This window comes from Dunckerocampus dactyliophorus, chromosome 17 (genome assembly GCF_027744805.1).
Source record: "Dunckerocampus dactyliophorus isolate RoL2022-P2 chromosome 17, RoL_Ddac_1.1, whole genome shotgun sequence".
NCBI lineage: Eukaryota > Metazoa > Chordata > Actinopteri > Syngnathiformes > Syngnathidae > Dunckerocampus > Dunckerocampus dactyliophorus.
The window spans coordinates 2,056,256-2,078,978 of record NC_072835.1 but is presented as its reverse complement, the minus strand read 5'-3'; the positions used below and the strand labels follow the sequence as shown (position 1 = coordinate 2,078,978).

The 22,723-nt window shown below is 46.0% G+C and overlaps 3 protein-coding genes across 7 annotated transcripts; 1 reads left to right on the top strand and 2 right to left on the bottom strand.

The window, feature by feature from the left end:
* Window positions 1-469: 469 nt before the first annotated feature.
* Window positions 470-7,501, top strand: LOC129169800 (dual specificity protein phosphatase 26). Its single transcript, XM_054756586.1, has 4 exons — window positions 470-638; window positions 1,009-1,192; window positions 1,549-1,760; window positions 6,396-7,501. Exons 2-4 carry the CDS (start codon window positions 1,014-1,016, stop codon window positions 6,605-6,607), a joined length of 603 nt encoding a protein of 200 aa, XP_054612561.1. The 5' UTR covers window positions 470-638; window positions 1,009-1,013; the 3' UTR covers window positions 6,608-7,501.
* LOC129169801 (peptidyl-prolyl cis-trans isomerase-like) lies at window positions 7,373-9,289 on the bottom strand. Its single transcript, XM_054756587.1, has 5 exons — window positions 9,084-9,289; window positions 8,867-8,897; window positions 8,571-8,659; window positions 7,929-8,101; window positions 7,373-7,858 (listed from the first exon to the last, which is right to left on the bottom strand). Exons 1-5 carry the CDS (start codon window positions 9,150-9,152, stop codon window positions 7,723-7,725), a joined length of 498 nt encoding a protein of 165 aa, XP_054612562.1. The 5' UTR covers window positions 9,153-9,289; the 3' UTR covers window positions 7,373-7,722.
* A 281-nt stretch (window positions 9,290-9,570) lies between these two features.
* LOC129169794 (zinc finger MIZ domain-containing protein 2-like) lies at window positions 9,571-21,947 on the bottom strand. 5 transcript variants are annotated; one of them, XM_054756555.1, is made up of 20 exons: window positions 21,304-21,544; window positions 20,636-20,691; window positions 19,857-19,940; window positions 19,382-19,499; window positions 18,686-18,888; window positions 18,335-18,491; window positions 18,036-18,251; window positions 13,422-13,634; window positions 13,268-13,351; window positions 13,009-13,186; window positions 12,805-12,946; window positions 12,511-12,721; window positions 12,336-12,441; window positions 11,947-12,104; window positions 11,812-11,879; window positions 11,672-11,740; window positions 11,362-11,603; window positions 11,066-11,181; window positions 10,423-10,614; window positions 9,571-10,343 (listed from the first exon to the last, which is right to left on the bottom strand). In XM_054756555.1, exons 2-20 carry the CDS (start codon window positions 20,680-20,682, stop codon window positions 10,236-10,238), a joined length of 2,712 nt encoding a protein of 903 aa, XP_054612530.1. In that variant the 5' UTR covers window positions 20,683-20,691; window positions 21,304-21,544; the 3' UTR covers window positions 9,571-10,235. The 5 variants fall into 5 exon arrangements, with proteins under 5 accessions (XP_054612530.1, XP_054612534.1, XP_054612531.1 ...); XM_054756559.1 differs by lacking the exon at window positions 20,636-20,691 and having other exon boundaries at window positions 9,572-10,343; XM_054756556.1 differs by lacking the exon at window positions 21,304-21,544 and having other exon boundaries at window positions 9,572-10,343; window positions 10,423-10,611; window positions 20,636-21,285.
* Window positions 21,948-22,723: the final 776 nt, after the last annotated feature.

Genomic DNA, 22,723 nt, shown 5'->3' with positions numbered 1-22,723 from the left:
AAATAACGCTGAACACAAAGATGCTCTTGAGACGTCTCACTCTGACATGTGGGCACACAGATGTTGAGACGTCTCACTCTGACATGATGCTGAAGAGATAATGCTTTACATCCCCCAGAGGTTGTTTTTTGTGAGGATGTAAACATTTGTGCTCCAATGAGAAGAGTGCTAATGTGAAATAAAGAGAAATGTTTGCCATCGTAGTACGTGTGTTTATTCTTCATGCTGGTGGAATGTACAGTATACGGTAATACGGTATGCATCATAGAGCAAAGGTCTTGCAGCCACTCTTGCGTGCCGCCAGAGGGCAGTAGAACGATGACGTCATTCCACCTTATAACCTTATTTTTTCCACAATAGTTGACTTATTATGTGTTGGTTTTTTATTTCTTTTTCATTCAGGCAGCTGCGGAGGACGCTGCTGATGCTTGCCTTGTGTTGAACGGCCGGCAGGTGGCGGGAGAGTGCAGCAGGTGACGTCAGGCAACGTCATGCACGCGCCTTGCTGTGCTGAGCGTGATGAGGATGAAGATGAAGATGAAGATGACGCTCGTCTTCAGGCCTCCACGCGCGGCTCCATGAGTCACGAGGCCGCGCAGCAGCCGCCACCAACACGCGCGCCGAATCTTATCACGCAGGTGAGCGCGCGCACACGCACACACGCGCTATTTTGTTGCAATTGTTCGTTGCGCGCCACAGGTTCCTGTTGTTCCGGCCTGTAACGTGTTGGACGGAACCATAAGCAGCTCTCACAAGTGGACCAGTGTTTTTGATGGACCACACTGGATCAGGACCGTAACGGACCTCGTTCTGGTCCACACTTTCCACTAAACTCACCACACGCGGGTTCAGGTTCATTGTACCGACATGTTTAGCAAGCGAATAGCTCGAGTTCTGGTCCTGGTCTTGGTTCTGACCAGTCTGCAGGTGTTGAACCCAAATGCGGACGCCTGCTGGTGAAAATATGAAGTGCAGAAGGAATTGTTGATGGATGTTGTTGTGTTCCAGTCCAAATGGCGTTCATGTCCCGGTTCTCCCGGTCCCGAAGCAGTTCCAGATCCCCGAGTCGCAAAGACTCGGAGCGCATCTCCCCCACGTTGACCGTGTCCGAGTTGGAGAGACTTCTTTGTAGCGGCAAGACGGCCTGCAACCACGCAGATGAAGTCTGGCCCGGACTTTACGTTGGAGACCAGTGAGTTCTGACAGAACCACCTCACACTCACAGATAGTACCACACAGCTGATGTCTCACTCACATGTCCGAGCGAGGACACGTCTAGGCACAAAGATGTGCTTGGGACGTCTCACTCTGACATGTGGGCACAAAGATGTGATGTGTAGGTGTGGAGTGAGTAGTGGTGGTGTGTACATGCTCATGTAATTGATGTATTTGTACTTTTTTTATTCAAATCTGTGTACATTCTCTTATGGCAGTGAAAGGTGGTGAGGCTGGTCAATATTTTAGTCTTCTCTAGTCTCCTGCTGATGTGTGTGTGTGTGTGTGTGTGTGTGTGTGTGTGTGTGTGTGTGTGTGTGTGTGTGTGTATAGAGAAATTGCGTCAGACCGTCGTGAGCTGGCGAGGTTGGGCATCACGCACATCCTGAACTGTGCACAGAGCAAGTGGCGTGGCGGTGCGGAGTACTACAAGGGCATGGACATCACGTACCACGGCATTGAAGCTCACGACTCACCTGCCTTTGACATGAGCGTCAACTTCTATCCCGCCTCCGAATTCATACACAAAGCTCTCACCCGGGGAGGTGAGTGCACGCGCACGCGTGTGTGCCAAAGTGATGACATTCAGGAAAGTCCAGTTTATCTTGAAAGGCTGTTAAACCTTGAAAGAAGACTAAGAGCACTAATATTTAATATTTCTCTCTGCTTGGTTCCAATAAGTCTTATGTTTATTGGCTGTTAGCATATTTGCTGATGTCTGTAGCTTCTTTTGCTCACACTCAAAGGACAAAAAAGACGCTTGAATTTTCCTAAGGACTTTCAGCAATTTTACAAGAATACAAAATATGAAAGAGAAAGTCATGTTATGAGGAAAAAGTATCTCATTTTAGTTGCATAACGTTGAAATATTAAAGAAAAAAGACAAAAACAAATAAAAGTTAGAATATTATGGGAATAAAGTCATAATTACAAAAAGAACATTTGCAAGAAGAAAGTTAAAATATTTGGAAATAAAAAAAACAGCAAAAATTGGGGGAACAAACGCTATAACTTAAATCTTGTTACTCGAACAAGAAAACAGCTGCAACTTTACAAGAATTTCTTACATTGAGAGGAAAAACAATGTCATTTCCATAGCATAGAGTTGAGATATTAAAGAAAATGTTGTAAAGTGGTAATATTATGAGAAACAAAACAAAACCAAATACTGTCGTTTATGGAAAACTAAGTTGGGGCAGAAGTTTGAGAAGAAAGTGTACACACATTAAGAGAAAAGGTGAAATATTTGGAAAAAATATATCGTTACAAAATATCAAAGTGGCTAAGTTGCATCCTTTCATTTTTCACTATGTGGCCCCCGCTGGGAAAACCTTTGGACACCCCTGTGCTAGGCTCTGCCTTTTGCATACGAAACTGACATTAAACATGCTAATTGTTCAATTGTAACATTCATACTTTCCAAATAATGGAGCGCTGTGGTAGTAGTAGTAGTAGTGGTAGTGGTAGTAGTAGTAGTAGTAGTGGTAGTAGTAGTAGTACGAGTGGTAGTAGTAGTGGTAGTAGTAGTAGTAATAGTAGTGGTAGTAGTAGTGGTAGTAGTACGAGTGGTAGTAGTAGTGGTAATAGTAATAGTGGTGGTAATAGTAGTAGTGGTGGTAGTAGTAGTAGTAGTAGTATTAGTGGTAGTAGTAGTGGTAGTAGTAGTAGTAGTAGTAGTGGTAGTAGTAGTGGTAGTAGTAGTAGTAGTAGTAGTAGTAGTGGTAGTAGTAGTAGTAGTAGTGGTAGTAGTAGTGGTAGTAGTAGTAGTAGTGGTAGTAGTAGTAGTAATAGTAGTGGTAGTAGTAGTGGTAGTGGTAGTAGTAGTAGTGGTAGTAGTAGTGGTAGTAGTAGTAGTGGTAGTAGTAGTGGTAGTAGTAGTAGTAGTAGTAGTGGTAGTAGTAGTGGTAGTAGTAGTAGTAGTAGTAGTAGTAGTGGTAGTAGTAGTGGTAGTAGTAGTAGTAGTAGTAGTGGTAGTAGTAGTGGTAGTAGTAGTAGTAGTAGTGGTAGTAGTAGTAGTAGTGGTAGTAGTAGTAGTAATAGTAGTGGTAGTAGTAGTGGTAGTGGTAGTAGTAGTGGTAGTGGTAGTAGTAGTGGTAGTAGTAGTAATAGTAGTGGTAGTAGTAGTAGTAGTGGTAGTAATAGTAGTAGTAGTAGTGGTGGTAGTAGTAGTGGTAGTAGTAGTAATAGTGGTAGTAATAGTAGTAGTAGTAGTGGTAGTAGTAATAGTAGTGGTAGTAGTAGTAGTAGTAGTAGTAGTGGTAGTAGTAGTGGTAGTAGTAGTAGTAGTGGTAGTAGTAGTGGTAGTAGTAGTAGTGGTAGTAGTAGTGGTAGTAGTAGTAGTAGTGGTAGTAGTAGTAGTACGAGTGGTAGTGGTAGTAGTAGTAGTGGTAGTAGTAGTAGTAGTAGTGGTAGTAGTAGTGGTAGTAGTACGAGTGGTAGTAGTAGTGGTAATAGTAATAGTGGTGGTAATAGTAGTAGTAGTGGTGGTAGTAGTAGTAGTATTAGTGGTAGTAGTAGTGGTAGTAGTAGTAGTAGTAGTGGTGGTAGTAGTAGTAGTAATAGTAGTGGTAGTAGTAGTGGTAGTAGTAGTAGTAGTGGTAGTAGTAGTAATAGTAGTGGTAGTTGTGGTAGTAGTAGTGGTAGTAGTAGCAATAGTAGTGGTAATAGTAGTGGTAGTAGTAATAGTGGTAGTAGTAGTAGTAGTAGCAATAGTAGTGGTAGTAGTACGAGTGGTAGTAGTAGTGGTAGTAGTAGTAATAGTAGTGGTAGTAGTATTGGTAGTGGTAGTAGTAGTAGTGGTAGTAGTAGTGGTAGTAGTAGTAGTAGTAGTGGTAGTAGTAGTAGTAGTGGTAGTAGTAGTAGTACGAGTGGTAGTAGTAGTAGTAGTAGTGGTGGTAGTAGTAGTAGTGGTAGTAGTAGTAGTAGTGGTAGTAGTAGTAATAGTAGTGGTAGTTGTGGTAGTAGTAGTGGTAGTAGTAGCAATAGTAGTGGTAATAGTAGTGGTAGTAGTAATAGTGGTAGTAGTAGTAGTAGTAGCAATAGTAGTGGTAGTAGTAATAGTGGTAGTAGTAGTGGTAGTAGTAGTGGTAGTGGTAGTAGTAGTGGTAGTGGTAGTAGTAGTGGTAGTAGTAGTAATAGTAGTGGTAGTAGTAGTAGTAGTGGTAGTAATAGTAGTAGTAGTAGTGGTGGTAGTAGTAGTGGTAGTAGTAGTAATAGTGGTAGTAATAGTAGTAGTAGTAGTGGTAGTAGTAATAGTAGTGGTAGTAGTAGTAGTAGTAGTAGTAGTAGTAGTGGTAGTAGTAGTAGTAGTGGTAGTAGTAATAGTAGTGGTAGTAGTAGTAGTAGTGGTGGTAGTAGTGGTAATAGTAGTAGTAGTAATAGTAGTGGTAGTAGTAGTAGTAGTAATAGTGGTGGTAATAGTAGTAGTGTTAGTGGTAGTAGTAGTGGTAGTAGTAGTGGTAGTAGTAATAGTAGTGGCAGTAGTGGTAGTACTAGTGGTAGTAGTGGTAGTAGTAGTAATAGTAGTGGTAGTAGTAGTGGTAGTAGTAGTAGTAGCAATAGTAGTGGTAGTAGTAGTAGTAGTGGTAGTGGTAGTAGTAGTAGTGGTAGTAGTAGTAATAGTAGTGGTAGTAGTAGTAGTGGTAGTAGTAGTAGTACGAGTGGTAGTAGTAGTGGTAGTAGTAGTAGTAATAGTAGTGGTAGTAGTAGTGGTAGTAGTAGTAGTGGTAGTAGTGGTAGTGGTAGTAGTAGTAGTAGTGGTAGTAGTAGTAGTACGAGTGGTAGTAGTAGTGGTAGTAGTAATAGTGGTGGTAATAGTAGTAGTAGTGGTGGTAGTAGTAGTAGTATTAGTGGTAGTAGTAGTGGTAGTAGTAGTAGTAGTAGTAGTGGTGGTAGTAGTAGTAGTAATAGTAGTGGTAGTAGTAGTGGTAGTAGTAGTAGTGGTAGTAGTAGTAGTAGTAGTAGTGGTAGTAGTGGTAGTAGTAGTAGTACGAGTGGTAGTAGTAGTGGTAGTAGTTATAGTGGTGGTAATAGTAGTAGTAGTGGTGGTAGTAGTAGTAGTAGTAGTATTAGTAGTAGTGGTAGTAATAGTAGTAGTGGTAGTAGTAGTAGTACGAGTGGTAGTAGTAGTGGTAGTAGTAGTAGTAATAGTAGTGGTAGTAGTAGTAGTGGTAGTAGTAGTAGTAGTGGTAGTAGTAGTAGTAGTGGTGGTAGTAGTAGTGGTGGTAGTAGTAGTGGTAGTAGTAGTAATAGTAGTGGTAGTGGTAGTAGTACGAGTGGTAGTAGTAGTGGTAGTAGTAGTAGTAGTAGTAGTGGTAGTAGTAGTAGTAGTGGTAGTAGTAGTAGTAATAGTAGTAGTAGTAGTGGTGGTAGTAGTAGTGGTAATAGTAGTAGTGGTAGTAGTAGTAGTAGTAATAGTAGTGGTAGTAGTAGTAGTACGAGTGGTGGTGGTAGTAGTAGTAGTAGTGGTGGTAGTAGTAGTGGTAGTAGTAGTAGTAGCAATAGTAGTGGTAGTACTAGTGGTAGTAGTGGTAGTAGTAGTAATAGTAGTGGTAGTAGTGGTAGTAGCGGTAGTAGTAGCAGTAGTGGTAATAGTAGTAGTGGTAGTAGTAGTAAGTGGTAGTAGTAGTAGTAGTGGTAGTAGTAGTAGTGGTAGTAGTGGTAGTAGTAGTCATGGTAGTAGTAGTAGTAGTGGTAGTAGTAGTAGTGGTAGTAGTGGTAGTGGTAGCAGTAGTGGTAGTAGTAGTCGTAGTGGTAGTAGTAGTAGTGGTAGTAGTAGTATTAGTGGTAGTAGTAATAGTAGTGGTAGTAGTGGTAGTAGTAATGGTAGTAGTAGTGGTAGTAGTAGTAGTGGTAGTAGTAGTCATGGTAGTAGTGGTAGTAGTAATAGTGATAGTAGTAGTAGTAGTAGCGGTAGTAGTGGTGGTAGTAGTAGTATTAGTAGTGGTAGTAGTAGTGGTAGTAGTAGTAGTAGTAGTAGTAGTGGTGGTAGTAGTAGTGGTAGTAGTAGTAGTGGTAGTAGTAGTATTAGTGATAGTAGTAATAGTAGTGGTAGTGGTAGTAGTAGTGGTAGTAGTAGTAGTGGTAGTGGTAGTGGTAGTAATAGTGGTAGTGGTAGTAGTAGTAGTGGTAGTGGTAGTAGTAGTAGTAGTGTAGTTACTGATGTTTATGTTTGCATGCAGGCAAGGTTCTGGTCCACTGCACAGTGGGAGTGAGCCGCTCTGCCACGCTGGTTCTGGCCTACTTGATGATCCGACAGAACCTGACGCTGGTGGAGGCCATCAAGACGGTGAAGGACCACCGTGGCGTCACCCCCAACCGCGGCTTCCTGCGCCAGCTCAACGGCCTGGACGGCATCCTGAGGGAGAGTCGCAGGGCGGCGCCGCAAAGCTGAGTCGTCACGGCGGCGCCGGAAGCAGGCCGGCAGAGGTTTACTCACCGCGACAGGATCCAACGTGCCCGCGCTACCAGCTACCAACTGCCTGGATGATGACAGGCTGCAGAGGGCAGTCAGGGCTAACTGCTAATGCTAATGAAAAACTCCTGTTTTATATTCCGATTACCTCAAGCATCGTGTTCGTCACGCACTTTTATGGCGTGTTGTGTGTGCGTTCATCCTAACGTAGAAGCTCAATAGTTTAGCCGGGATGTAAACAAAGAGCCGGATTCGTATAATCAGTGTTAGTAGTTGACAACAAAAACATTCCATGTGATTTTTTTTTTTCATTACTAACACAAGTGGAGTTAGCAAGCCAACTAGCTAGCTGGCTAACAGTGGAATTTAGCATCGAGGTAGCATTAAGACAAGCTAGCTGTCTGAAATTGGAAAATGAGGCAACGTGATGTGTCATTTTGATTGACATACGATGCTAAGCGCTAGCAGACGGTTAGCTTGCATGTTCTTGTCAGTCTCATGACACTGGCTAAACATTTACAAACTAAAGTGTCGATTGTTTTTGTTAGCTGGCCACTTGGGGACCAACACGTGACCTTGTCATGTTCACCCATGTGTTTACTCGTATTAGTATTACAACATTTTCTATCATATTTCTATACACTTCTATTGGAAACTTAAAAAAAACGTTTCTGTGGTTCTGTGCTGTGATTGGCTGTTAGTTTGTACTTTGATTTACAAGTCATTGCCTTTTTATTTTTCTTAAAAAAAAAGTTAGAAATTATTTTTGTATCACTCTCTTTGAGCTTGATGGAGATGTTGATGCCTTAATTTTTGAGTTTTTACACTTTGCTTTGTAAGTTTTTATTGTGAACAATTTGTACAACTGCCTGCTTTTAATAAATGTTCCTAATAATCACAATTACAAAGACTGTGTTACAAGATGATAGTCAAAGGAGGTTTGGTCAAGGAAGAAAACGTTTTTTCCACATATTTTTGTTACTTTTTTCCTTGCTATTGAAAAGGGAGAGCAACAGTGGCCTCTCGTGGAGACATTGGTTTGCAAGCCAATGACTTGACTGTACCAGCAGGGGGCGTTACATGGCAGCGAGATTCTACTTAAGCTCCCCGCAGTCAGCGATGACCACCTTGGCTTTGGGGGTTCCACTCTTGGTTCCTTGCTTCTCGATAATCTTCAGAACGTCCAAGCCGTCCACCACGCTCCCGAACACCACGTGCTTCCCGTTGAGCCTACGCGTGAGGCACAGACGTCAACGTTACGTCACGGCGGTGATGTGTTAATGGCGGCTGGGAGTCTCACCAGTCAGTGGACGCTGTGCAGATGAAGAACTGCGAGCCGTTGGTGTTTGGCCCGGCGTTGGCCATGGACAGGGTTCCCATGCCGCCATGCTTCAGCTGGAAGTTCTCGTCAGCGAACTTTTCTCCGTAGATGGACTTTCCTCCTGTTCCATTGTGGTTGGTGAAGTCTCCGCCCTGAGACGAACAACAGGTGGAGTTTACTTCCTTGCTTCCGTTACCATGCTAGGCTACATGCTAGCGGCGCAAAAATGGAGTTGTGTATTCCATCTTAGCCACTACCGGAGGTCCAGAGCACAAAGGTGTGTGGAAGCCAGATAATTCGTACTTATTTCATATCATGTATATGTCGTACTAAGATTCCCTCCGTGCTATTTTAGCACGTAGCATTTTGTTAGCAGCGAAAGTGAAGTTACTTTTGACGAGTCTTTTGTCTACAGTGAGGCGAGCTATCTTATGTCACAGGACGACATGTTTTGCCCGCTCCAATATGGCGGCTACTTGTTTGACGTCGGACGTCAGAAAGTGCCCGGAAGTGGGACTTCCTCCGTCTGCACAACCTCTCGTGCGGCGTTATGACGCCATCGACATTAAACCGCAGCCCCACTACGAGCACGCAGCTAAATTTAAATAAATAAGACAATACCTGACACATGAAATTGGGAATGATGCGATGAAATGTGGAGCCCTTGTAGCCAAAACCTTTCTCTCCCGTACACAGAGCCCGGAAGTTCTCTGTCCAATCAAAACAAAAACAAGTCTTTGATAAGTAATCTTTTTTGCCATTGAACGATATCATTCTCGGTTATGTTTATTTGTACACACACAGCAATAAGTACCACTTAAAAAACTGAAGTTATTTGCATATGTCGTTTTTTAAAAACGAAACAAAGATAGGCGTGAGGACAAGTTAGTTGTTCAGTCAGCTGGAAGCTTACCTACCAGCAGTCTTTGGTACCACGTCTGCTCGAAGCTGCAAAACAACAAAAAATAAAAAAATAATTCATGCCAAACACATGAAATCTGTCAACATGTTTATGACAGGATGATGCTGACATCGCTAGTTTTCATATTTCATACATTTTATTCAAATTAGCCTAGAACAGACACTTTAGACTTCAATCGTGAATGTAATAAAAATAATTGAGTGCAATTTTACCTCCATCGTGATCCTTCCCGCGCTATCGCCATCAATGGTGATGTCAAAGAAAACCTTTGGCTTTGCCATTTTTGAAGACGCAGATTTTTTATTATTAAAATAGGAAGTCGATGAAACTGTGACGACGTCGTCTGTTTGGGACTATTTATAGCAACGCCTCCTATGACGTCATGGGCTCCGGCGGCCAATCACAGCCACGTCTTCTGACAACACTGGCCAATAACAACAAAGGCTGGGCAGGCTCACGGGGGAAGATGTGACGCTTGATCACCGTAAGACTGACAGGCCGCCCAGGCGGAGCTAGGAAGAGTACGCCCTGCAAAGCTGCAACTGTGTAACACGCGGGTTTTAAATGCGCTTCAATCAACTGTACACTCAATAACTGTCAATATTTTGACCTTATTTCTCATCTTAATTCATCTGGTGTTCAGTGACGTGTGTCAGTTCAAATGAAGCAAACCCCTAGAAACAACATAACATGTCCTTTCAAATAATAAAGTGGTTTTTAATTCTCGTTTTAAGTTCCAGCAAATGAATGAAGAAACTGTAGGTACAATGATACTTATGATTACAAAATAAATAGAAAACGATGGCAATTCAAAATGTGTTACAAAATATGTGCAATAGTTTACATTTTAAAAACACCTTTTCTAGCAAATTTGCTGTGAAAGTCATTTTCCAAATGAAACATCGTGTTGCTCAACATTTTCTTTTTGGACCTCAGAGTCTCTCTTAGAAAAGGTGGAATCATTTGCACGCTCTTGAAAAAGTCAAAACATACCAAGTACGCGGATGAACATGTGGCGGCACAACGAACATGAACGTTCTCCAATGACAACATGAACATACGCGCACATCATGGCCGCTGCTAGGCAGCTTTGAGGTTGACGGGAATGTGGGAGGTGTCACAGTGGTTTCATTTTCCAGGTGGCCCCGCCCACATGACCTCAAATATGGCACTCAGCAAAACAACCAACCAGACAAAAGATTTTCAACATGAAGGTGACGTGTTTGTTTGTGTTTTTTTTTTTTTTTACTCTTCATCTTCCTCGCCATTGTGGACGTGTCTGATCAACCCATGAAGACACAGTCGGCATGGCCGCCGTGGTGCACGTTCATGATATGGGCGAGGCCAGACGAGGTGAAAGGTCGTCAGTTGTTCTCAAAGAGAGACAGCAGGTCATCGCTGCTGTTGCTGGGCAGGTCGGGGGGGCCAAGGTAGGACAGCAGCTCATCAGGGTTGGTCAGCTCGGGCAGAAGCTGGAGGACATGAAAAATGTTTAAAAAAAAAAAAAAAAAAGCTTGCTGTTGGCGTGATAGTTCTTCAAAGAGCACTCACATCTAGCGAATGATCCGCTGCCTCTCCGGCTGCACCCAGGCTGAAGGAGCCCTCGGCGTGCAGCCGGGCACTGTGGGCAGTGGCGGTGCTCCTCTGCGGCAGTGGGCTGCCAGCCTCACTGAGGCTCTGGTTGGCGTGCTGCGGGAGCAGGGAACCATGGGAGGGATCCATGCGGCCGGGATGTGCGGCCTGCTGAGACATGGAAGACATTTGTGGATGATGTGCGGCGTCTACTTGAGGGCGCTGCCAGCATGTGACAGTTGGCGAGCAGCTGCACATGGCAACAAGTCAACATGTGCAAGCTTCATTAAAAGCTCGAAGCTGCGCTAACAAGGCAGCAGGCAGAGACAGTCAAGACGTTTTGATGCTCGAGCAAAGTCCTCCACTCAGCGTGTGCATGCGTGCGCGTTGACTGGCCTTCGTCAGCATATGAGACTTTAAAATGTGCAGAGAAAGCAAGTTGAAAATGGTGTGTTTAAGAGTAGCTAGGAGCGTACAACACGCACATGCACACGTTACGCAACGTCTGCTCTTTGATGGCCACTGAGGCGTCAAGGAGGACGTCCTGCCTGATGCTCACTGGGGTGTCCTGAGGGCACATCATCATGATCATCATCATCGTTTACACAAGAGCGGTTCTGACCTGGTCGGGCTGGTAGGCCAGAGGAGGTCCAGAAGGAGGATATTCTCCAAGGGTTGGCGTCCCGGGAGTGTTTGGGAATTCCGTGAATCCCGATTGGCTGGCGAAGCCTCGACTCCCTGCAGGGTAAAAACGATGAAGTTCCAGGTCACTGAGCATGAAAAGTCACTTCTTCTATTGACATGTCTGTGAAGGGGGCGGAGCCAATCCATCCTCTCATGTCCATCTGACATGATTGACATCTCGCATTCATGTTCAACAAAAGGCGTCGTCATGGTAACACCTCCTCCTCCTCTTACCAGGTCTGTTGTAGTCCGGGCTGCTCCTGCCCCCTGCTGGTCCACCCGGGTACGGTGAGGCCGGCGGGCCCAGAGAGGCGATCATCTCCATCACGTTGGGCAGCACCATGTGACTCGGGCTGACGGTGCGGCAGCGTTTCAGTGCCGGCCCGTCAGGTTCCTCCTTGACATGCAGGTCGGGTTTGACCGGCACCGGCCGCCAGCCGCAAAGTGGGTCGATGGTGATCTCCTCGTAGTCAGAACTGACGAGAAGACGAGATCCAGTAAGCGGAGAGCAAAGCAAGAATTGTGCGGCATGGCTTGGACTTACTTCTGGATGTAGACCAGAATCCCCAGCATGTACTGGTCCACTTCCAGGCCTTCCAGCAGAGCCGTCTTACTGTAACGAGAGCAGCACACATCGTACACACGCACGCCACCAGGGCTCGACATGGTGAGCGGGGCACCTACTTGCAGACGGGACACCGCCACGTTCCTCGTTCGCAGTTCAGCTGCAAGTACGACTCCAAGTCGAAACACTGCAACGCCAAGGACAGCGCTGTTAGCGTGCGCGGACGTGTATGGCGAGCGTGTGCAGGGGCTGACCTGTATGTGGCGGCAGTCGTGACCTCTGGCCGGCAGCTGGATCCGCCGGAACGTGATGGGACATTTCAGGGAGACTTTGATGGCCGTTTGCTCCACGCCGTCCTCACCGTTTAACCCGGGGGTCCCGGGGATGGTTCCGCTGCTGAAGTTCCTCTTGACTGAAAGACACCATCATCATCATCATCATGCTACCTGGTCTTGATGTCATTAAAAGCCATTTCTCATTTCACTGCAGTCCAGCAGGGGGCAGAACATGAAAGTACTACTGAGGTAAACAAAATGGTGTCACAGGAGGATCGTGCACGTTCACACGTTCCTACGTTATGTACAACATGAGCAACACAAGTCATGAGCCAATCAAAGAGTGTGGTGGGAGTGTGAGGTCTCACTCTTGGTGATGCAGTGCTCGGCGGGTAACAGCCGCTTCTTCATGAGGCCTTGCAGCACCGACCTGACGGAGGGTCGGTGGACCAGCTGCAACACGAACAGGTGCGACTGCAAAGAGAACACAGTTAGCCACGCCCCTCGCCCTCCGTCCCCTCGTCGTGTGGCGGTGCAACTCACGCAGCAGCAGGCGGTGACGGTGATCTGGACCGTGTTGCGTCCCGGTTGGCAGACTTGTTTGAGGTACAGGGGCTTGTGGGAGGTCTTGTTGTCGCCTCGCTCGATGGACAGCGGCGTGGCGTTGACGCTCACCTGCACAGACGCGGGCCAGTTGGTGTTCATCTGGCGGTCCTCGTGGTGATAACACTTGAACTGCAGCTCCAGGTCTGGCCTGGGGGGGGGGGGACACGACACAGCACGGCGCTCAGACAGAATGTCATGGTGGCGGTGGTCAGAAGAAGCAGCTCGTCCCACCTCATCATGAGCGTTTTGTAGACGGAGTCTTTGAGCTGGAAGGCGTGGTTACTGACGGCCAAGTTGTGTTCTAGCCTGAACGGCTCCAGGACCACGCCATCCCGCACCGGGAAGGTCAGGCGAAGGTCATCACTGGGGTTACCTTGAGGAGGAGCAAAGGTCAGATTCTTCTTCCATGAAGCCGTCAGCTTGGCGGCATCTCACCTGTAGCGGGTTGGGGCCCGCCCATGTTGCTTTTGACGTCCGGGGGCAGGTAGGGGGGTTTGGTGTCCTGGCCCGGGGACATGTAGGGCGGCATGGACGTCCCAGGAGTCATGGGGGGCGTGGGGTTCCCGCCCATGGGTGAGCTGGGATACACGGGCATCCCTCCGCCCCGCCCCGGCTGAGAGGCGGAGACAAAAGCGGATGTTCATCAACACTTTTAACATGAGGACTGGACAGTCGTCATGATGACGGGTCTTACCCCGCTGGCCGCCGCCTGCGTGAAGGCGTTATATCCTCCCGGGCCTCCAGGGGCCAGGCTGCTCTGCCCGTTAAACGCTTCCGACTGAAGAACGCAAACATGAATCATGAGATGTCAGTCATCAGAACGGGCGTGGCCTCTCACATCCGCTCACCTTGTAATACTGGGGGGGGTTGGGCTGGCCGGCACCAGTCGGGAACTGAGCCGGGTTGTGCGATCCAGACCCGTACTGGCTGATGGGCGGCATGCGGCTGGGGGGGTAGGAGGGGGAGGGGGCGCATCGCTGCTGCGGGCCAGGGGGGTACTGCAGAGGTTGCTGAGGGTACGACGACATCCCGGCAGGAGCAAAGTGCTGCGTGGGAAAACTCTGCAAAGATGGAAGATGAAAGATGTACATCAGTGTATATTAGGGAAGTCCAATACTGGCTTTTTTGCCGATAACAGATATGCCGATATTGTCCAACTCTCATTTCCCATTCCCATATCACCCGATACAGATATGTTTACCATCACGTCTCCTGTCGTGGAATTAACACACAATATTGTCCTAGACATTTCTCTTGGAGGTTAAAGTATCTACCTACCATGAGGATGCCGTAGCCACTTAGCTACCGCTAAAGAGTTGTCGCTTGTTGTTGAGTTGAGAGTAAACCGATTGGTGCCACCTCCCTCCACTCCTGACTCGCATCTTCACATTTGGTGACCCTCAACGTGGGTAAAAATGCCGACTGACAACAGAAACAACGAGACCGTGTACAAGCTAACGAGTTAGCTAACGTCGGTGCTCTCTGCACCGGCACACCCACGCCCGTGGTTTCAACACATGCAGGCCAGTTTCGACTGCGAGGAACAACGCAGGACGTGACCAAGTAGTTCTGCGTATTGACGCGGCTAGAAGTACGGGAGCCCATTAGGCCTATACTGTATATACACAGCAGTTTTTTATTATCGGTTTTCATTATAGGGAAAATCCTGATACCAATAACAACCGATATTACGTTTTTATGCCAATCTCGGGCCGATATTATCGGACATCCCCAATATATACAGTTTTTTTCCAGTTATATATTGCAATTCAAGTGATTCAAGTCCAATGAATAGCTTGAAATGGCACAAAAGGTAAGTGGTAAAGTGCCAGAGGTTAAAAAAAAGAAAGAAAGAAAGAAAGAAAAGAAAAGGTAAGATTACCCAAAACTGAAAAATAAAAGTGATACTGTTTCAGGGACTACAAAATGGGTCAACAGTTTAAAGCTGTTGTGCAGAAATGGAGGTTGATCAAGCCTTGGCAGTTGGTGCAACTTATTCCTACAGGTGTGCTTACTACCTCCTCTGTCTGCATAAGAACAGTGTTGGCAACACACTGTGGTACTACGTATACCCTTGTGAGCATCAGTTGAACAGCGCTGTACTGGACAAAGTAATTTGTTGCTACAAAAATGGCAAGAAAAAAGGGAATTAACAATCTTAACATTTAAATGTTGAGATTGTTAATTCTTGTTAATAAATTGTTAATAAATGTTAAGAAGACTGTGAAGAAATCAGCCCAGATTTTGCAGGGCATGAATGTTTTAACCCTGGAGAACCCACAGGGTTAAATTTGGCTCCTATAAATTCTGCTACTCAAATAACAAAGATTTTTTTTATTTTATTTATTTATTTATTTTTTTTTTTACAAATTTAACTTCAAAAGTCCAGAGTGCCACTTCTGACCCCTGCATGGGGCCATCTAGTGGATGAGTATTGCACTTACATGAGCCAGAGTGGTGGTGACAAGATGGCTGGCAACATGCTGTTTTGTTCAGTCCAAACAAAACCATCTTTTCAGCAAACCATCAAATGTTAAAATTGTGGGGGTTTTTTGTTAATCTATTTCATATCATGTTGCAGAATGCCTAGGAGTATGTTTTATATATATATTTTGATAAATTAGCAACTCTGAGCTAGTTCAAAAAACAATGGGTCAAAAATGACACTTTGGGTGTATGGGGTAAAAAATGTCAGCCACATTGGTTCTGGTGACTTGAAAGTGAGGGTGGTGAATCTTCTGCCCAAGAAAGTGACTCGCCTAATGACTCGTCCAATGGTGAAGATTTGCAATGTACAGAGAGTGCAAGCCCACAGTTAGACCCTAATTGTGCCACAAAAACTTACAGGTGGCAAAAGAAAGTCTTTGAGTTACCTGACGTGAGTTTTCAAGGACAACAAGTTGAGTCATACCAGGATGCCACAACAGACACACCACTGGTTCACTTTCGCCGCTTTGTTTCCCTTGATATGTTGGAAAATATTGTAGAACATACTAATCAGCACAGTGTTCAAAAACACGGGAAATGTGTAAACACTTCAGTAAAGGAGATAGAACAAGTTCTTGGAATGTACCTCAGGATGGGATTAGTTCAAATGTCTGGAGTACGTCAGTACTGGGAAAGTGAAGTTCGTTATGGGCCTGTGGCAGACATAATGAGTCGTAACCGATTCAACCAGCTACTCTCTGTCATCCACTTTGTAGACAATGAAATGGCCAATGAAGTAAAAATGGATCGACTTTGGAAACTGAGACCATTTTTGGATTCTTTTCGTAGACAATGTCTGACAATTGCTCCTCGACAAAAACAATCCATTGATGAGATGATGGTGCCGTACAAAGGTAAATTTGGTGGCATAAGGTAATATATCAAAGGAAAGCCACATCCCTGGGGATTCAAAGTGTGGGCGCGCTGTTGTGTCACTGGCCTCCTGCACGACTTTGACATATATCAAGGAAAAGATGGTGGCAATGGACAAAAAGGGCCAAAAAAGAGTCAGTTGGGAGTTGGTGGAGACATTGTAGTGAAGTTATGCAAATCGCTTGCAGAGAAAGTAAATTTCCTGATTTTTGCTGACAATTTCTTGTCAATAGTTTACTGACAGTTTTTGTTATTTTGATTTTTCAAAATGATACCCCTAAATCCCAAAGGGTCTAATTTCGCCCTAATTCTAAATTAGGTAATAAAGGGTTAAAATTGAAAAAACATATTTTGGTGTTCAGTGAACTTATAGCAGTCATTTAATGTATAATTCATAATTTTCCAAAGAAGAAAAGGGTTCTTGGGTTCTCCAGGGTTAAACTGAGTGTCACACACTAATCATCTACTAAAGTCAAATCACCTGCACAGGCTTCCCCAGGTGTCATTAAATTGCTTCAGTTTGGTTCAATTGTCTCAGTTGGGTTCAATATGGGGAAGACTGCAGACATGACAACTGGCCAGAAGACCATCATTGATACCCTCCATAGGATGGGTAAGCCACAAAAGTTCATAGCTAAGGAGGCTGGTTGTTCACAGAGTGCTGTGTCCAAGCATATCAATGGAAAGTCTAGAGGAAGGGCAAAATGTGGCAGGAGAAGATGCACCAGCCAAAGAGATGACCGTGGGCTTCAGCGGATTATCAAACAGGGAAGATTCAAGAATCTGGCAGAGATCCAGAAAGAGTGGAATGAGGCGGGAGTCACAGCTTCAAAAACCACCACATTCAGACGCATCCAGGAGATGGGCTACAACTGTGGGGTTCCTCGGGTCAAGCCACTTCTGAACCTGAGCCAACGTAGGAAGCGTCTCCACTGGGCCAAGGAGAAGAAGGACTGGACTGTTGGCCAGTGGTCCAAGGTCCTCTTTTCCCATGAAAGTAAAGTGTGCCTTTCATTTGGGAATCAAGGTCCAAGGGTTTGGAGGAAGACGGGTGAGGAACAGAACCCAAGCTGCCTGAGGTCCAGTGTGAAATATCCACAGTCCGTCATGATTTGGGGTGCAATGTCCGGTGCAGGTGTTGGTAAACTCTGCTTTCTTAAATCCAAAGTCACCGCAACAGTCTACCAGAATGTTTTAGAGGACTTCATGATTCCTTCTGCTGAGGATCTGTATGGAGATGCAGATTTCATCTTCCAGCAGGACCTGGCCCCTGCCCATACCGCCAGAAGCACCAAAACCTGGTTTGATGCCCATGCCATCACAGTGCTTGACTGGCCAGCCAACTCAGCGGACCTAAACCCCATTGAGAATCTATGGGGTATTCTCAAGAGGAACATGAGGGGCACCAGACCCAACAACAAAGAAGAGCTGACAGCAAGCATCAAGGAAATCTGGGCTTCCATAACTCCCAGGCGATGCCACAGGCTGATTGCTTCAATGCCACGTGGCATCGAGGCAGTGATTAAGGCAAAGGGATTCCCAACCAAGTATTGAAGATTGACATATCGTTTTGAAAGTACCATATTTTGATTGATTTGATGTGATCCTAATTTCTTTCTTTTTTTTCCTGCAAAAACTGAGAAGTAAATGGTGATTTCTTCACAGTATTCTAATTTTTTGAATTCCTGTTTTCGTGGGTTTAATGAGCTGGAAGCCCAAATTACGTAAAAATAAACAAATACTTGAAATCGTTTAAATTGTGGGCCCTGAATCTATAATCTATGAAAGTTTTACTTTTTGAATGGAATTATGGAAATTAAACAACTTTTCCATGACATTCTAATTTTTTGGAAAGGGTCTGTGTGTGTGTGTGTGTGTGTGTGTGTGTGTGTGTGTATATATATATATATATATATATATATATATATATATATATATATATATAATTAACATTTTTCAAATAATAATAATATATGAATAAATGAATAATATAGAGTATGTATATAATAAACTAATAATAGACTTTAAGGGCACAAAAGGTCATCGTGATGGTGGACAGGGAGTAAAGGTCAGAGGTCATTTAGGGTGAAGCTATCACTGACCTCAGAGTGGAAGGTGCGTTTGAGGCCTTGTGGCGCGCCAGGATATCCTCCGTGCATCTTCTGTGTCGGGCCAGGGTGGGGGGGATACAAGCCCCCACTGGAGGGTGGTTGTGGTCCGGGCCTGGCAGGGATCATCCCACCTGGGTTCATCCCTGGGGGCCCGCGAGGGCCTGAATGAGACAGGAACTGGGTGCTGTAAGCAGAGGCTCCGCCCATCTGTCAGGAACAGGAAGTGAGGCATTTAAAAAGGTGGAAGGTCATGAGACTGCAGCGCTGCCCTTTGGTGGCCGTTTAGTTACCTGACTGTAGTTGAGCTCCTGGTTCTGCTTCTCTTGGATCGCTGCAACCGTCGCCGTGGCAGTGGCCGTCGCCGTGGCGGCGGCCACGGCGGCAGCAGCTGCAGTCGTGAAGTCTGAGGGGGGGCGGACCCCCAGGCCACCACCGTTGCCAGAGTAACTGAGGGAGGGGGAGAAAAGGAGACTTGGTGATCCTGATGGAGCCACGCTAGCTTTAACGACCAGTGAAGAGCAATTTCACATAAACGCCTCAATAATATTAATGTTTTTAGCTCCGCCTTCCTCGCCACGGTCTCTCAGCTGAGACATCGTGTCGTCCCTTTCGAAATCACATTACGTGATGAAGTCACATACCTGCCGCCGTACGCTGAGGGGGTGTTGTACGCCGCATTGGAGCGTCCGTACATGACCGGCTGGCCGTAACCTTTAGACATGGCGTCGCCGTATGCCTGCTGGCCCATGAACTGGGGACCCATGGTGCCGGCCATACCAGGGCCGCCGCCCGGCATCATGTGACCACCCGTGCTCTCGCCGGGACCCATGGGTGCTCCTATGACCTGCACACCAAACAGCAGTCAGGAGAGACGGACGAGAGATGGATGTCTTTACTGTTACAACATTTATACAAGGTGTCCTGACATAGCCATATATTATACAATTATTGAAATATAATTTTTTTTCTGTAGAACTAAATACATTTTAATATATTAATTTGACTATTTTTATTCATATTAGATATTTGTTTTTATTATTTATTATGCTTAAATTAATTCAAAAAAATAAATACATTTTTTAAATAATTAAATAAAAATCATGTAAAATTTAAATCATAATTAAATTGAATTACTTAAATAAAAAGCATGTATTCTTTATGCATATAACATGTTCAAACTTTAGGGACACCCTGTGCAGTATAACATCAGAACTCTGCTGCCCCCTATTGTTTGAAGAGTAATAGAAATGACAGTGCTGTAGTGGTAAATGCTAATAATGATAGTGATAATAATACCAGTGTGCTTTTGAGCAGGTGTCATGTGTGTCACATGTTACCTGACTGTGCGTGGGATTGGTCACGCCCCACACGGTGGTTACCACAGAGAGAGATCCCGCGTGCTGATTGGTTCCTGGTTGCCAGGAGACTGGCTCATTTAGGAAGGCGCCGTCACCGCTGCGGAAGGGAGATGAGGAGGGAGGCGTTACGATGAGACGCTTCACACCAGCTCTAATCGTCACTTACAGCAACGTGCGCGCACGCGCACGCACGCACACACACACACACACACACACACACAACTCCACGTCCTCATTAAAGATAAAGTGCAATTAGCCGCTTGTTAGGACTCATTTGTTGTGTGACACAGAAGGAGGGGAGATGAAGGTCACACACTTCCTGCTTACAAGATGGACACCTTGGAGGACACATATCACTGAAAATCAACATCTTAGCAGCTAAATGCTAAGCTACACCCACCAGCTATTAGACACCAGTGTTAGGTCTTGTACGTGTGTGCGTGTGCGTGTGTACCTTTGTGGCCTGGGAGGCAGGGCTCGTTTCATGGAGTTGAGAGGTTTCATCGGGGGGACATGGGGCTGCTCAGGGAGCCCCCCCCTGAAAGACAAAGAAGAAGCTCGCTCATGCTGTCACGGTCACCATGGCGGCCGCCAACGTGCGCACGGCGCTCTCATGTGTGCGGACATGACGAGCGCTCGCTTCTCAGCCTCACGGGGGGGAACTAAATTTAGCTTGTTGATTACAAAAGGAATTGAAGTGTTTGTACAACACACTCTCGCTAATATGTCCTTTTCACCCCACAGGGCCAAAGTACCTGAGCTCTCAGCCAATCAGCAGACACCACAACTTCCTGCCTACACCATTACTGTCTCAATATGCACACTTGCGTACTTACACTTTGTATTTTCAGTGCATTCACACTGAGAAGTGCGTTAAAATGCAGTACACTGTCAGTACACTTAGCGATGGACTCTAAGAAGGTAAATATTGCTATAGCGTTATTTTAAGTAAGTGTAGAATGACAACAATGGATTTGTAACAGCGCTACACTGTCAAAACTCACAAGTACACGGTATGCACAGTACACTTACTCCAGTGTACCCATGCAAGTATTCCATTTACAAACAGCCAACGCCAATAGTGACCTCTGACCTTTGCTTTTACATTCCCAAAAGTGGACTATTCAGTGAATGCACGCAGAGGTCACAATGTTAGGTACTGACAGTGTGATGGTGTGATGTGCTTATTAACATACAGTAACAAAATAAGTACAATACAAGACGCAAAAATACCACAAATGTTCCACGGCCTGCACTTTGGTCACCCCCGTTCTCATCATGGAATTTTCCTAAAAGTGGAGGCGGAAGAAGAGCTTGTCATAATATGAACATGTTCCTCTGAAAATGACTGACTCCATCTCTTATCTTATGGGAGTTCATAACCTTTAAACCAACTTTCAACATCCGTACTTCATACATCAACGCTATGAAACACTTCCACCTACTGACAAAGTGTCACTTTTAAAGTTGACAGGCAATGAGGGTGTAATAATTCTCCTGGCCAGCAGGGGGCGATGAGTTTTCACAGTCAAAAATGAGGACTAAACATCAACTAGTGAGCGGAGACTAATAAATACAAATAAAGATATTAAACGTGATTTATTTACTTGTCGTGATGTCACCACTAAGGCACTTGCTAGGACACGAGACATGAAGGACACCAGGTAAAGACAACAGGTAGGCAAGGACACCAGGTACGGACAGCAACGAGTGGAGAAGCCTTGATGGTCCACACAAAGGAACATGAGGAACGTCCTGGAAGCTTCATGGAACGTTCTACAGGTGCTGCTGGCGCTCGCTCGCTCACAACACAGACACAAAGATGCTACACGCGTACTTCCCCACCCTGCACACGACCACACCGACCCGTTCGAAAACGAAAACGTGCATGAGAGCGTTACCTGTGTCAACGTGTGCACGCGCAGCGGCTGCAGTCAGCGTCGACGCGCACGCACCTGCTCCCTTTCCCGCCAACAACAGAACAAAGCACCGAGCGGCGTGTGCACGCGGCCCGGCCCCTTCGCGTAAGCAAGCAAGCCACTAGCACCCGCCTACCTGCCTGCCGCCGCGCGTGCGTGCGTCCTCGCGACCGCGTTTGCTATTTGAGCGCGTGCTCGCGACAGGAGCTGCTGTGGCGTGCTCGCGAAACATTCCCACGGAGCTTACCTGTCCGTGCGCGTCCACGCTGAGTTCCAGTCCAGTCGCCTCGGCTAGTGAGGCTTAGCTTAGCTTAGTTTAGCTTAGCTTAGCATCCCCAGCTAGCTAGCGAGGCGCTGTCGCAGTGTGCTAACTAGCTAACAGTGACTAGCTGCCAACTTTCAGTGCTAGCGCTCTCTCGTTGGCGCTCATTGTGTCCACACGGAGGAGCCAGGCAGCCTTTTAACTTTCAAATCCGCGCCACACTTCCGGCCCGGGCCATGTTTAGTCAGGCTAACTCTGCGAGCCAGTTAGAGGCTCGTTGAGGACATGAAGAAGCTCACTGAGCCAAGGCGTCCATTGCACAATGACAGCCTACATGTATTCGTTACGTCACCACATAGTCCCCGCCCCTTCTCCTGAGAGTCATACAGCAGGGAGGGAACACGGGTGCGTCACGTGACGACGACGTCAGCGGGACACCATCAGGTAGGATGCGTGAGTTTGGCGTGCGCGTCACCGCCATTAGGCTGAGGTGACAAGATAAAAAATAATAAACGAAGCATTCGTACTTCTTTCTATATATGACAGTGAGACATCCTCTTTACACAAGGTAGTCTTTATTATCTTTCGTTAGTGTGAAAAATGTGTAAATAATGTGTCTGTTAGAAAGTGTTCTCTAGTCGTGCGAGCGTACGTGCGCGTGTGTGTGTGTGTGTGCAAAGTGGTCACACAAAAAACAAGCTGCTGGTGTTTTTCAGACCTCGGTTGCCCTGGAAACAGGTGCAGAGATTTCTTATTTCTTCATTTCTCTCCACACTATCCATATCCTCCCCCCACGACCTGCCGCATAGTAGCCTCACACACACACACACACACACTCTGCGACCTACTGCAGTCATTTGCCAATGTCACACAAGTCACTTCCACACCAGTGGGGGCAGGCCTGGGGGGGCGCTGATAGGGGGGGTATTGGACTTGTTGGGCTGAACCAACTGGAGAGGAAGGGGAAGGGGGGCAGATTTGGGGATGAGTTGAAATGTTTGTCACATCAAAGTCACCATGTTCACACACACACACATCTGTGTACACGCCTCGAGCCTGCCGGTTTCCACGGAGACCACCATCGCACACGCCTGCCTTCTTTGTGTTGTGCTTCGTGTGTGTGTGCGCGCATTCCACTGG

Coding starts and splice junctions, on each gene's coding strand:
- LOC129169800 (XM_054756586.1), top strand. CDS start 1,014: ATGGCGTTCATGTCCCGGTTCTCCCGGTCCCGAAGCAGTTCCAGATCC. Junction 1,193..1,548: donor GGACTTTACGTTGGAGACCA/GTGAGTTCTGAC, acceptor GTGTGTGTATAG/AGAAATTGCGTCAGACCGTC. Junction 1,761..6,395: donor CAAAGCTCTCACCCGGGGAG/GTGAGTGCACGC, acceptor GTTTGCATGCAG/GCAAGGTTCTGGTCCACTGC.
- LOC129169801 (XM_054756587.1), bottom strand. CDS start 9,152: ATGGCAAAGCCAAAGGTTTTCTTTGACATCACCATTGATGGCGATAGC. Junction 8,660..8,866: donor CGTGGTACCAAAGACTGCTG/GTAGGTAAGCTT, acceptor TTGATTGGACAG/AGAACTTCCGGGCTCTGTGT. Junction 8,102..8,570: donor TTCCCAATTTCATGTGTCAG/GTATTGTCTTAT, acceptor TGTTCGTCTCAG/GGCGGAGACTTCACCAACCA.
- LOC129169794 (XM_054756555.1), bottom strand. CDS start 20,682: ATGATGAGAACGGGGGTGACCAAAGTGCAGGCCGTGGAACATTTGTG. Junction 11,182..11,361: donor CCCGGACTACAACAGACCTG/GTAAGAGGAGGA, acceptor TTTACCCTGCAG/GGAGTCGAGGCTTCGCCAGC. Junction 10,615..11,065: donor TGGCCTACCAGCCCGACCAG/GTCAGAACCGCT, acceptor TCCATGTCTCAG/CAGGCCGCACATCCCGGCCG.